The sequence below is a fragment of the Lissotriton vulgaris genome, chromosome 1_2 (assembly GCF_964263255.1).
Source record: "Lissotriton vulgaris chromosome 1_2, aLisVul1.2, whole genome shotgun sequence".
Taxonomy (NCBI): Eukaryota; Metazoa; Chordata; class Amphibia; order Caudata; family Salamandridae; genus Lissotriton; species Lissotriton vulgaris.
Genome location: NC_141686.1, coordinates 79,977,391 through 79,989,402, shown reverse-complemented (window position 1 = coordinate 79,989,402; position 12,012 = coordinate 79,977,391). Strand labels below are relative to the sequence as shown.

Sequence of the window (12,012 nt, the reverse complement as noted above, 5' to 3'; positions counted from 1 at the left end):
GTAGAATTTCTTTCCATCTCTCTCTAAAACCTTTTTTGCTTGCCCTTGACTCCGTCCCAGCCACATTTCACTTTCACATTGCAGTTTTTTATCCCCATGCCCTCCCTCACTACTGCTTCATCAATCTTCCCCCAGCCTCCACGCCCTACTTCCATCCCTCCTCACCACCCAGCATTGCTCTAGTTTCATCTGGCCACCTTTCATAAATGAAAAAAGTCCTCATTAACCAGCATTGGCAAAGCTAGTTGGTCTGGCGCTTGCTGCCAGCCGTTTGGATGCATCATTGCTTGTGGTTTTTTGCCATGTTTCTCTTTCTCAAACATTGTTAACAGCGCGGCCAGGCTCTTGCCAAAATTGGATTCAGAGCACACATTTCTGTAGTAGTACCTGGCACTGAAGGGATCTGCCTTGTGTACAGATGTGCTTCTTGTGAAAGAACAGAATGTCATCTATAAATGCTGTAGATAATGTGGTGCAGTTAGCAAATGTAATGTTTCTCATCCAACTGATCACTTTTTTTGGGGGGAGGGGCGCTAGAAGGCGCGCAACGGAATGGCTGCACGGTAGTGTTGCTCCGCTGGTAGGGACCACTATCCTGATTTGAACTAGCGGTTTGGCCGACGCCTGACGCCCGTAACTCGTCACATAACGCAGCGGAACACGGCGGCTACACGATGATGATATCCTGGAGGCCCACGCTCAAGTAATTCCTGCTGAAGTCCGAGGTGAAAGCAGAAGCCTGCCGGAGATCAGGAGCGGCATAAAATAGCGGAGACCTGTGTTGCTGCTCGGACTGGCCGTAGCACGCTGTGACTGTCACCGGCGTGCGAGTATCTGCTAGTTTGCCACACAGTGCCGCATAAATATCATATCCAGATCGTTAGCATATTGCAAGAGCTGTTATCCGACATCGCCTCCAGCTCGCCCATACCCCTGTACAGACCGACTAACTTGGCGAGGGGTAGTAGCGTGCTTCATGTGGCGCAGTGTGATCTTCCGCAAGACCATTAAGTAATATGCCCTGGCCCGTGCACTCCCTGCACCTAGACTAAATTGTGTCCCTCAGTGCATGCTATCCTAGAGGCACACGCTCCCGCACTTCCTGATGCAATCTAGGGCGAGAGCAAGAGCCCGCCGGACATCCGGAGCGGCATAAAATGGCGACTACCTGCGTTGATGCTCAGACTGGCCGGAGCGCGCTGTGACTCACCGGCGTGCGAGTACCAGGGGCGGATTGGCAAGGCGGGCATTCGGACATGGGCCGAAGGGCCGGTGCCTCAGTCCCTCTGTGGGTCGTTTTTTTCTCCCCTGTACCAGTCCACAGAGAGTGGACTAGGAAAGGGGAGGAAAAAAAACGGCCCACAGAGGGCACTGAGACAGAGAGAGAAATGAAAGCAGCCTCGCTGTGTGGCCGGACAGCGATTGTCAGCTGTGGCCTCTCCTTCACCCCTGCCCTGCCAAGCAATCAAGCTGAGGCTGGGCTGGGGAGGGGTGATTGTTTGCAAGAATCGGCCTCCCTGGCGGCCAGGTGTTTCTCAGGCCTTTGAGCCATTTTCACCTCAGCCCCCTGGGGCCCATGCAGCCCAAAAACGGTGTTAGTCTTAGCACCTCGCCCACAGCCCTTCACATTCAGGGCATAGTGGACGAGGAAGAATGGGTCTTGCTGTGGGGGCCAGGTGATGTTTGGAATTTTTTTATTTTATTTATTTATTTATGCGATTTCATATAGCGCGGACTTTATCCGAAGGTATCAGAGCGCTTCACACAAGGAACAGCAATAATACATGAGGAGAAAAATTACAAGTGGACAAATTACAAAAGCAAACGTTAAGTTACATGAATCAAAAGTGACAATAGTGAGCAACCAAAATACATGAGGTAGCAATCGGTACATTACAGGAGGAAAAAGTGATATGTGTGCAGGTTACAAAAGCGTACAAAGTACAAGTAGAGGTATAATACTGCAATAAATGGCAGACACTCCAGCACAAGAACAAACGTTACGTAGGCAATGGTGGCACTTGTGCAAGTATCTAAAGCAAACAAAAGTGAGAGGTAGCATACAGTGTGATACCAGAGAAAAGTGACGTGTGCAAGTTACAAAAGGGCACCATACACAGGTACACGGGTAATACTACAGTAAATGAAACACTCAAACTGCCAGAACACACTGGGAAGGCACTTCCCATGCACCAGCTTCACCTCAGCCTCCCCCCTGGCTACCTTGGATGACCCAGAAAGCTGTGTTTTGTGCTCCCCTGCCAGGACATTTTCCCGAGGCCTGGAGGGCTGATTAATTTACTAATTGCAGGGGCCTTACCTCTGTTCGTGTGCTCCTGAGCTGAAGGTCTGGGGAGGGCTAAGTAGGTTAGTAATAGCAGGGGCTTTGCTGCTTTTCAGGTGCTCCTGTGCTGGAGAGCTGGAATAATTTTGTGACAGAAAGGAGCCTTGCTATTTTTTTTTGTTGTTCAGCATGTAGGCCATTGGCACCTTGGCCCTGTGTCCTGTGCAAGAACAGTATCCTCCCACTTTCATTCCTTGTCTGTGCAAATAGTGTTTCATGAAAGGGCACGTCCCTTGAATGTGGGCCACGCCCCTTGAATGTGGGCCACTTTTTTCGTCAGTGCCCGGGCCGAATTGTGATCCCAATCCGACCCTGGTGAGTACCTGCTAATCTGTCACACTGCGGTGCTGAAATATCACTCCCCGATCACCAATATACTGTGGGGCTGCTGTCCGGAATCGCCTCAAGCTTGCCCATACTTCTGTGCTGAGTGACTGTGCCTTGGTGGGAGGTAGTGGCATGCTGCGTGTGATCTCCTGCAGGACCGTTAAGTAACTTGCACCGGCCTGCGCGCTCACTGCACAGCGCCTAGATGGACGTCCTCGGGGCACGTGGGCGGGGGAAACAGTAGAGTGGCATAGACTGTGTCGTGCTGGGGGCTGTATGGGACTGCCTGCCCACGCTTGGGTGAATGTGAGTGCAACGTGGCGCCGTAAATGGACCAGACAGCGGCGACTCAACTCCTGAGATTTACCTATTGGATATTTCCTCATGTCTCCGCCTGCTATTTATAAAATGCACCGCTGGTGAAAGATGATTAGCCATTTTGTCTTGATGTGCCTCCGCCACATGTGCTATCTGATGTAGGCTGTACAGTTGTACTGCTAGTTGCCATTTTCTCGTCTTCCTGTGAGCGCAGACTGTACTGATTGGCACTAGAAATGTGCCAGGGCTGTAACTGAGCTGCCACTAGATTCCCGGTGACAAAACTAGGGAGTCTGCCCTGGTCAGATATCTTGCATCTCAGCCTGGACAGTGTTCATATCCAGAAATCCCTTTTTTCGCCACTAATCTGGACAGTAGCAGCTATCCACCATTTGCCATCTACATCTGCATGCAGAGCGCTGATCTTCCCTGCTGCCTGCTTGGATGCTGCATAGCAAGCCCTGCAGTGTACGCAAGCGCACTCTGAGGAGCATATGAGAAAGATGCCATCACTGACCCCCACGCCAGCCACTGTAGATCTCTTCATTGGCTGATACTTCGTGTTACAACTACTACTCCCAACTCTGCTGACTATGAGCAAACCTGAAACAACAGCCTAAGTTGCCCTTTGGCACCCGTCACACACCCAGAGAGACATCGACCCACCCGGAAACGGAACTTGATGCAGATCATGCGAAAAAGTCCAAACTGGAAGACACTTTACAGGCTATCCAACAGAGTTTGCAGGTCATAGCTAACAAGATTGATACCCTTACAATACCAGTGGATAATATGGCAACCAAAATCGATAAGCATGGCGAACGGCTAGATGATGCAGAGTTGCTTATCTCAGCAGTCGAAGATTAATCCACCTCGCTACTCTAAAATGCTTAGAGATGGAAAATATACTAGAAGTTATCAAGAACAAAAATGAAGATTTGGAGGCAAGATCGCGACGCAACAACGTTCGCATCGCTAAAATTCCAGAAAGCGCAAACACTAGCCGAATGGAGAAATTTGTGGAAGACATGGTGCGCGAGGTCTTTGGAGTGGAGGCATTCTCCCCCCGTTTTTATTGTTGAACGGGCGCATAGAACTCTCATTCCCAAACTGATTCCAGGAGCCCCACCAAGACCTATTATTGCCTGGTTCTTTAATTACAGGGAAACTATCTTGCGTTTGGCTCGAGAAAAGCAACAAATCAACTATAATGGCAATACAGTGTCGTTCTACCCTGATTTTACAATGTCAGTACAGCCAGCTCGCACGGAATTCGCGCCCATGAAGAAGCTGCGTGACATGGGAGTGGAATTAACTCTGCACCTATAAATTAAGTCTCAAACTGTGATGATATTGTTTAAAAAAAATAATTTTTATGTGAAATCATCTTAATGTTTTGTATGTAAAAATGTCTTTTGTACTAAAAAAATAACCAAAAAGTGTATATGTGAAAAAAAGAGAAATAGAAAGTTGAAGGAGGAAAAAAAACAACAAATAACAAATATGAAATCCAAAAAATAAATAATATATATCAGAATTCTATGGGTGGAGAATGATTTATTAAAATATGCATGTCTAGGTTACTCATGAATTACCAGTACACATAACCCGGTGTGCACAATCTGTTTTCCAAAAAATACTAAACCTTGCTAGGGTTTATCCTATTAGGCAGGGGCCCCGTTTTTTCTAGAAAGATGGGAGTGGAATACGCCATGCTCCATCCAGCAACACTACGTGTGTCTCACGGAGGACGCACTAAAATACTGACCACGCCTAAAGCCGCACAAGACTTCATTAAAACGATTACTAAGAAACATAAAACGCTAGATAGGGCCACGGCAGCGTCATACTCTGATTGATGTGGCATGAATTCCTGGTAATGTAACTATTGGGTTTCAATCTTCCATTGCATTGCCTGCAGCATAGCGTTTGTCTAAGTGGGTCTTCTGTCACTACTTTCCGTGCATCATGCGCGGAGTAATCTTGTACAATGGGGTACATTAAGCGTCCCACTGCTTTATTGTTGCAAATATACAAAGATATGGTTCTGCAGTCATCAGTTGGTAATGATCATGACAAATATAATCTAACAAGTTGCCATCTATTGATTGTACCTTTGCTAATTTTCCCATTGCCATTTGCAGGTTACCTGGTGCACCATTCTGTGAAGCGTAAAGTTATACGTTTTATATTTTGTAGGGCACTGCCTCCACACTTGTAGTAGCAAATCTCTAAATGTGACTTACTCTGCAGCAACGATTGTACGTAATTCCTGGTACTATATATGTTCTATAGGTCACTCCCGACCACATCTACTTATGCGGATGCTACTGTGAACAATTAGTCGTCCCCCCCCCCCCCCACCCCTCCCTTGGGTGCTCCCCGTAACAGTTGATATGATTTTCATTTTGTTCCTCTGGGTATGTCTTTGGCATAATTGAAATGCTAAAGTGGGTGGGAGGATTTGGGTATTGTTAGTTTGTTCATCAGGTAATCACACAAGGCAGCCAACTGGGCCCCTTGCAACGGGAATACATTAAATTTGGAAGGCAGTCGGGACTCCAAATAAACTGGAGTAAATCCACCATCATCCCCCTGACGGCAATCACAGCGCCGCAACCAGCAGACTTCCCACTGGAGTGGCAATCAGACCCTGTCCGATATCTAGGCATCTGATATCACAGAGATCTAGCAGTGGACATACGAACTAACTATGGCACCACCATAAATAAGCTGGAAGACCAAGTGGACCGGTGGATATACCTCCCGCTGTCCCTGGCAGACAGAATAGCTGTAGTAAAAATGGTCATACTACCACAATATCTATATTTTATAATATTCCAATAACCCCAGCAAAAGCAGTATTCCAAAGACTGACATCCAGTGTAATTCGCCTTATCTGGGCTGGTAAGCAGGCCCGCATTAAACTGCGTGCGCTGACACTTCCATACTCTGCAGGCAGTTTTAAGGTCTCTTACTTTCTGATCTATTACCTTTGTGCTCAGGCGCAATATGCACATTTTTGGGTACCATCCAATCAGATACCTCCCACATACGGCGGTCGAGGATGGGGACGCCGACCCAATACCACTTCAATTTATTTTGACACACCCCCGAGCACATGTATCGAAACAGGAAATAAATACCATCCGCACGACAAATCTGGCATGGCAGAGGATGGGGAAATTGGCGCACAAACTCCTGTTATACGCGCCAGCGTTACCCATGCCGCAGCATCCAGCTATGTCGGTATCTCAGGAAACGGTGGGCATGACACTATTGCAAAAGGTTGGAAAAGACAAGATGGGAGATTTATATAACAGAATATTTATAGAAATTGACGACCTTCAATATAATAGCAACCAAACGCTCCTTTTTAAATTCACCTATCACAGGTTGCATGGTGCAAAGATTTTAATCCCACATTTCCAGCAGAACCACCTGTTCTTTAAGCATTACAAATGATCGTCACTAATCCGCACAATATTCACTTAGTGACCAAACTATATATCCTATTTCAAACTAACATAGCAGAAAACACATGCAAAGCACGTAATAGATGGTCGATAGTTTTAGACACGCCTCTCCTTGAAGAGGAATGGTCCAAGTGTTGTGCCCGAACTGGCCTACTTACACCAAATGGTCATATACAACTCATTCATTATAAATATTTACACCAAACATACCATACACCGGGTAAATTTAAAAAATGCGGTCTCCGTACGGATGCTTGTTGCAAACGTTGCAGTGCTGACAAGGCAGATTTTATACAATTAGCATGGCATTGACCCCTTATTAGTGACTTTGGGGAATCTGTAACAACAACGTTAAGTGCCGTGTTAGGAATCAAAATAGATTGCACGATCCATCTATGTCTGCTAGGTCTAGTGTCCAATCTGAGGTCCAATAACCATAAACTCTGTGTAATTGCATTATTATTGGCTAAACGAAGGCTGTCTATGTACTGGAATGGCAAGAAATACCCCATATGTAAACAATAGATCCATGATATGGTGTATTGTAAGGACACCTTGAAATCCTATGAAGAGCTTCCATCCAGATCTAAACCAAGAGACTATTGGCAACCATTAACGCGCTACTAACAGTCCCATCCGGTGGACTAATTACCCCTCGATGTATATTATGTTGTAATCTGGATTGTACCTGTGTCAGTAATGTATGGAGTATTGTACTGTATTACTGTGTCACACCCGCAGCTTGCCAGTTGGGGTGAGTGTGTATGTCAGCCTGTATTTGTATTGCGTTGTTCTTCCCTTGTAAGTCTTTACACTGTACGATTTCGATTAAATATACAATAAAACATTTTTTATTTTTTTTAATCACTTTTTTTCTAATGATCTCGAAGGATGACATGTTCCACTGGAACCAACATTTTGATCTGTTGCTTACACCTATAACTTCGGCTGGTGCGTAACTCGCTGAGGCGTCTTAGTACACATGATTTGCAAATGCTTGCATTCCAGTTTTATTCCCTATCGCACATACATATTTCTGCCAACGAAAAGCTTTAAGAATCTCCCAAATAACCTTTAAATCTCTTTCATATATGTTTAGTATTTTTATTTTAAACATTTCTGCATCATTGTGGCTTGGAGCATGAAGCCGATAACAGAGACGAACCAGCTAGGATATGTTCTGCCTTCAAGTACAAGTAACAGGACATTTAACCCTTTAAAACGTCCTATTCCCGGCAGAGGTTATTTCATTATGGGATTTCAGTAAAACAACGTCCATGTTGCTAGAGCAGGGGTGCCTATTTGCTCAGGTCTTTTAACTTTATTGCACTGTCCCGGCTTCAATTCATTTTCCCGGACTGCTAACCTGGGGTCATTCAAAGGTGCTACATAAGACAAGCACCAAGGCATGGACATAAGGTGGCTTAAAGTTTCAGTTGCAGCCACAGGTCATACCTATTTTTGGGTCCAAAGTCGCCGGTCTGAGGCTAAAGTTGAAGAAAAAACTGATGATCAAGACAAAGACCATTTGTTTTACTTACATTCATTCATATACGATGAAGAGAAGACATCGTGATTGTACCACATGCATTCACCCAATCATAACATTAAAAGTGCTACTGGGTTTGTCAACGTTTTATTACACATGTTGCACAGCTCATCTGCTGTGAAACAGGGCTGAAAGAAAAAAACAGAGCTAGGACACAGCCGCGACATAGCACTTTTATTTTCAACTTTTAGCAATGCTGTGACTCAAAATAGCTAAAAATAGAAAAATTGACATCGCCAATAAAGGTTGCCTAGTCGAGAGCTATTGTTTAACAATGCTAGTTATTTTGGTGTAAATCCACTCAGACATATTTCCAATAAATTAGCATTTAAGGAGGGGCTTGGGTATGAAGGGGTTAATGCTCAGAAAAGGTTAGGTACGTCTGACTGGTTGGTACTGTGGTAATCCCAGGGCAACCCCCGCCCCCTTCAATCAGTTTTTGTACTGCTTCTTCCTTTCAGAACAAACTTTTAATACAATTTCCATCCCCACTTGGCTCGTTCCTGTTTTCCATTTTTAAGCCACAATTTCATTTCAATGTTTTAGGTACAACTTGCTACATGCTTCTCATTTTGTGTGAGCGTGGCGTTCCAGTCCCATATATATTCTTTTAAGCTTCCCCTCTCCTTCCTGGATACTTTTATTCGTCTGCACATTCCAATTTTCAGTGTTTGGACAGAAACCTTCAATGTAAATGCATGTGGTTGTCTTTCGTCTCTATCCCTCCTAGCTGTAACTTTCACTTGTCTGCACATTACCTCTTAGTTAATTAAATGAAAAAATGTTTTTCCAATGTACTGCACCCAGTTACTTTTACCCCAAGCAAACTTCCAAATTTTCATTTAACTCCCAGTTCTTCCATAAGTTTCACTCGACGGCACTTTCCGGTTATACCTTTTTCTTTGCCCGCACATCAGTTTTAATAAACTGCTTTCCGCTGACTGCTCTTTTTAGTTTCTCCACCCACATTACTATTGTCATTTTATTAACCTTTTATTTGGCACCAGCCACTGATCTTCCAAACTTATACTCGCCTGCACATCCCTGCTTATTTGAATAAATTGCTTCCCACTCACTGCTCTCAATTCTTTTTGACATGCTAACCTCCTCTGTATTTTAGTAAACAATGTTTTCATTCATGATCCCGCTCCTCTGTACCTTTCACTTGCCCTCTTATGTCCCAATCCTAGCTCCTTCGCGGCTCACTTGCTCGCACATTCTAGTTTTATCTAAATATGTTGCTTCCCGCCAACTGCCCCCTATTGTTTTTTTGAAAGGTAAACTGCCACCGTGGTTGCATTTATTTTTTCATATCTGAACACCACTTCTCTGTAAATTTCACTTCACTTAATTTTAGTTTGTCCTTTACCAACGTATCTCTTTCCCCATTCAATTTAAGCCCATCAGTGTCGTTCTCCTTTGCTTCCCCAATCACTCAGTGCTAGCTCCTTTGCTCTCACACTGATCTCCTTGTGGCATGTTTCTTCACTGCTTTTCTGCCCTTAGCACTGTGTAGCTTTGTGTTTAGAAAAACACTTTCAAAACAAAATAATATTTTCAACTTCAAACTTTATTATTATCTTTTAATACTTCCTCCAAGGTACGTGAGCACGCAAGAACCTGGTCCGCTCAATTCGCATATTTAAGGCAAGATCCATTGGCGTTGCCAATGCTCATTACACAACTGGGTCCTCATGTGAATCCAGATGTCAGCAGCACCCAAGTACGAGGAGCAGTAGTTCTCTTAGCTGTTAAAGAAACTTGAGGGATTAGTGTTCAAGGTTCCAAGCATTGGTAGAAAATTGAAACCAGGCGGAGGGGCTTTTGTTCCAATGCATATTTGTGTGCTGTGGACCAATGAGTGACGCTCGATGACATTCTGCATTGTTAAGCTAAAAGAAAAGTGCCTCAGTCCTGGCAACGTGCCTAACTATTTGGAAATCGTACCAAGAACCGTTACACTATATAATTTACTCAGCAGCAATTCATATAACAAATACATAACAGCAAGACCATCTGAATGAACTAGTGTGACAGTGGCAAAAGAAACGTAAGACCTCCACACACAAAATGCTCAAAATAACAAAAATGGCATTGACAGTCATCTTACCTATCACACTCTTAGCAAATGATGCCCGCTTCAGGGTGGCCAAACCCAGGTCACCAATTTTGACGGATCCAGTTGGCCCAGTGATGAAGATATTGTCACACTTAAGGTCCCTGTGGATGATTGGTGGGGTGCGGGTGTGCAAAAACTGCAAACCCTTCAAGATTTGACGACACCAACTACGTAGTACTTTAATCTTCATTACCTTGAACCTTTTCAGGTATCTGAAGGAGAAAAACAAGCATTGCTGGGGGTTTTCCTTGCACTTAACGTAGAACACAATATATTTAATTCACTTTGATGTTAGGTGAGATTATTTTATCAGTAACAATTAAACAGCATTAACAATACAGGACTGATGCTGCGTGAAAGGGAATGGGTGAGCCTTGTGGCAGAAAGCCTCTCTTATTTACAGTAGGCCATTTTGTCCAGAGAACAGTGTGCACTCCTAGAGAGGTTTTAAGAGTAATCATTTATTGTGTACAGACATGAAACAGACAACACGTTCCTGCTGTCAGCAAGCCTTGTTCAAGACAGTTCACAAAATGTCAAACGAACTCACATGTAAATGTCACAGACACTATATATATATATATATATATTTTTTTTTTAAACCGTGTCCAATATTTCCTCTGCATTAGTAAAGTTATATAAAATCCCAACGTAAGCTCATGACAATTAAGCAAAACTTGATTCAAATGTTCTTCATTAAAATGTTTATTTGGTATCAAAACATCATTGTAAATTCGACTTCAGTGCCCGTTCACTCAAACTCATCTCTTCTTATAAAGAACTGATTTTTGTATTCATTATTGCACCAGTCAGTCCTTTAAATGGCTTCTCCTAGGAATCGAAAATCATCGCCCCAGTGGCCTTTGGCTTACTAAACACCCAACCTACTGCAAGCAGGCTGTCTCCATTGCACAGGCCTTCTGCCGGGACCTGAACCCAATCCCAACAGGCGGCTACCCATCCCTGAGAACAGCCTTAAGTAACCGGTGGGGTGACTGAATTGCCTGAAACTAACCCACCATAGATAGCCAGTCCCTAATATAAACTACCTATGGACAGGCCTTCCACCCTACCCACCAGAAGCAGTAAACCCCCATTTCCCACAGTTTTTGGTCCTGTGTGGCGAGGGTTGGCTGTGGGGCCTCGCCTTTAAAAGGCCAGGCCATCCGTCCAAGCCAAAATGGATGGCCTTGAAGAATAAAGTAATGAATACAGACAAGCTCTTTTATTAAGTTTTGTGGGTGGTTCATGGAAAAAATCGTTGGGGGGGGGGGGTGGGGGGGTGCTGTACGTACTTACAAATTCAGTGGAAAACATCCTCTTTTTTTGTCATATTGATTATTTTTTGGGGGTAATAGTCTTCCATTGCAAAACCAGGTAATGGTATTGCACGCTTTCAAAATGTGCACAGATGCATAAGAGGAGATTGGTCTCTTCCATTTCCTGCAGAACCTCGTTAAGAACATTTTGTGGTCTCTATGAAGCCTGGGCTGCTGATGGTTTTACTCTTCTGTACTTACATGAACTCAACTTATTTCTTCTCAGGCTTCAAGTTGAGATGTCGAAGAGCAAAAGCAGTAGAGACCTCTTCAACCAATGCTGGTTTTTGATCAGAGCTAATATGCAACTCTCATCACGTTCAGTTATTTTATTCTGGACGATGAGAAATGGGGTCGTTAAGAATGCTTTGCTTTGTGTGCTTTTCAGAGTCCACTGTCTGTCTGGTGGTAGGTCAACGTCATAATTGTACCAAGGGGCGCCCCAAGAGTATGAGTCTAAAGGTGTGTCATAAGGATCCTGAGAAGATACTGGACTGTCTCCTCCAAACTAAGAATGTGGTGACCCCTTTGGAGAGTGAGACAGAGTTGGCAAGTGGCGG

At 44.3% G+C, this 12,012-nt stretch overlaps 1 protein-coding gene across 5 annotated transcripts in view; it reads right to left on the bottom strand.

Moving 5' to 3' along the window:
- WNK1 (WNK lysine deficient protein kinase 1) overlaps positions 1-12,012 on the bottom strand; it is a 1,566,458-nt gene that overhangs the window by 1,245,876 nt on the left and 308,570 nt on the right. For all 5 annotated transcript variants that reach the window (XM_086952842.1, XM_086952840.1, XM_086952841.1 and 2 more), the window contains exon 3: positions 10,125-10,345. In XM_086952842.1, the coding sequence (XP_086808968.1) occupies positions 10,125-10,345 (221 nt within the window). The remainder of the gene's footprint in view (positions 1-10,124; positions 10,346-12,012) is intronic.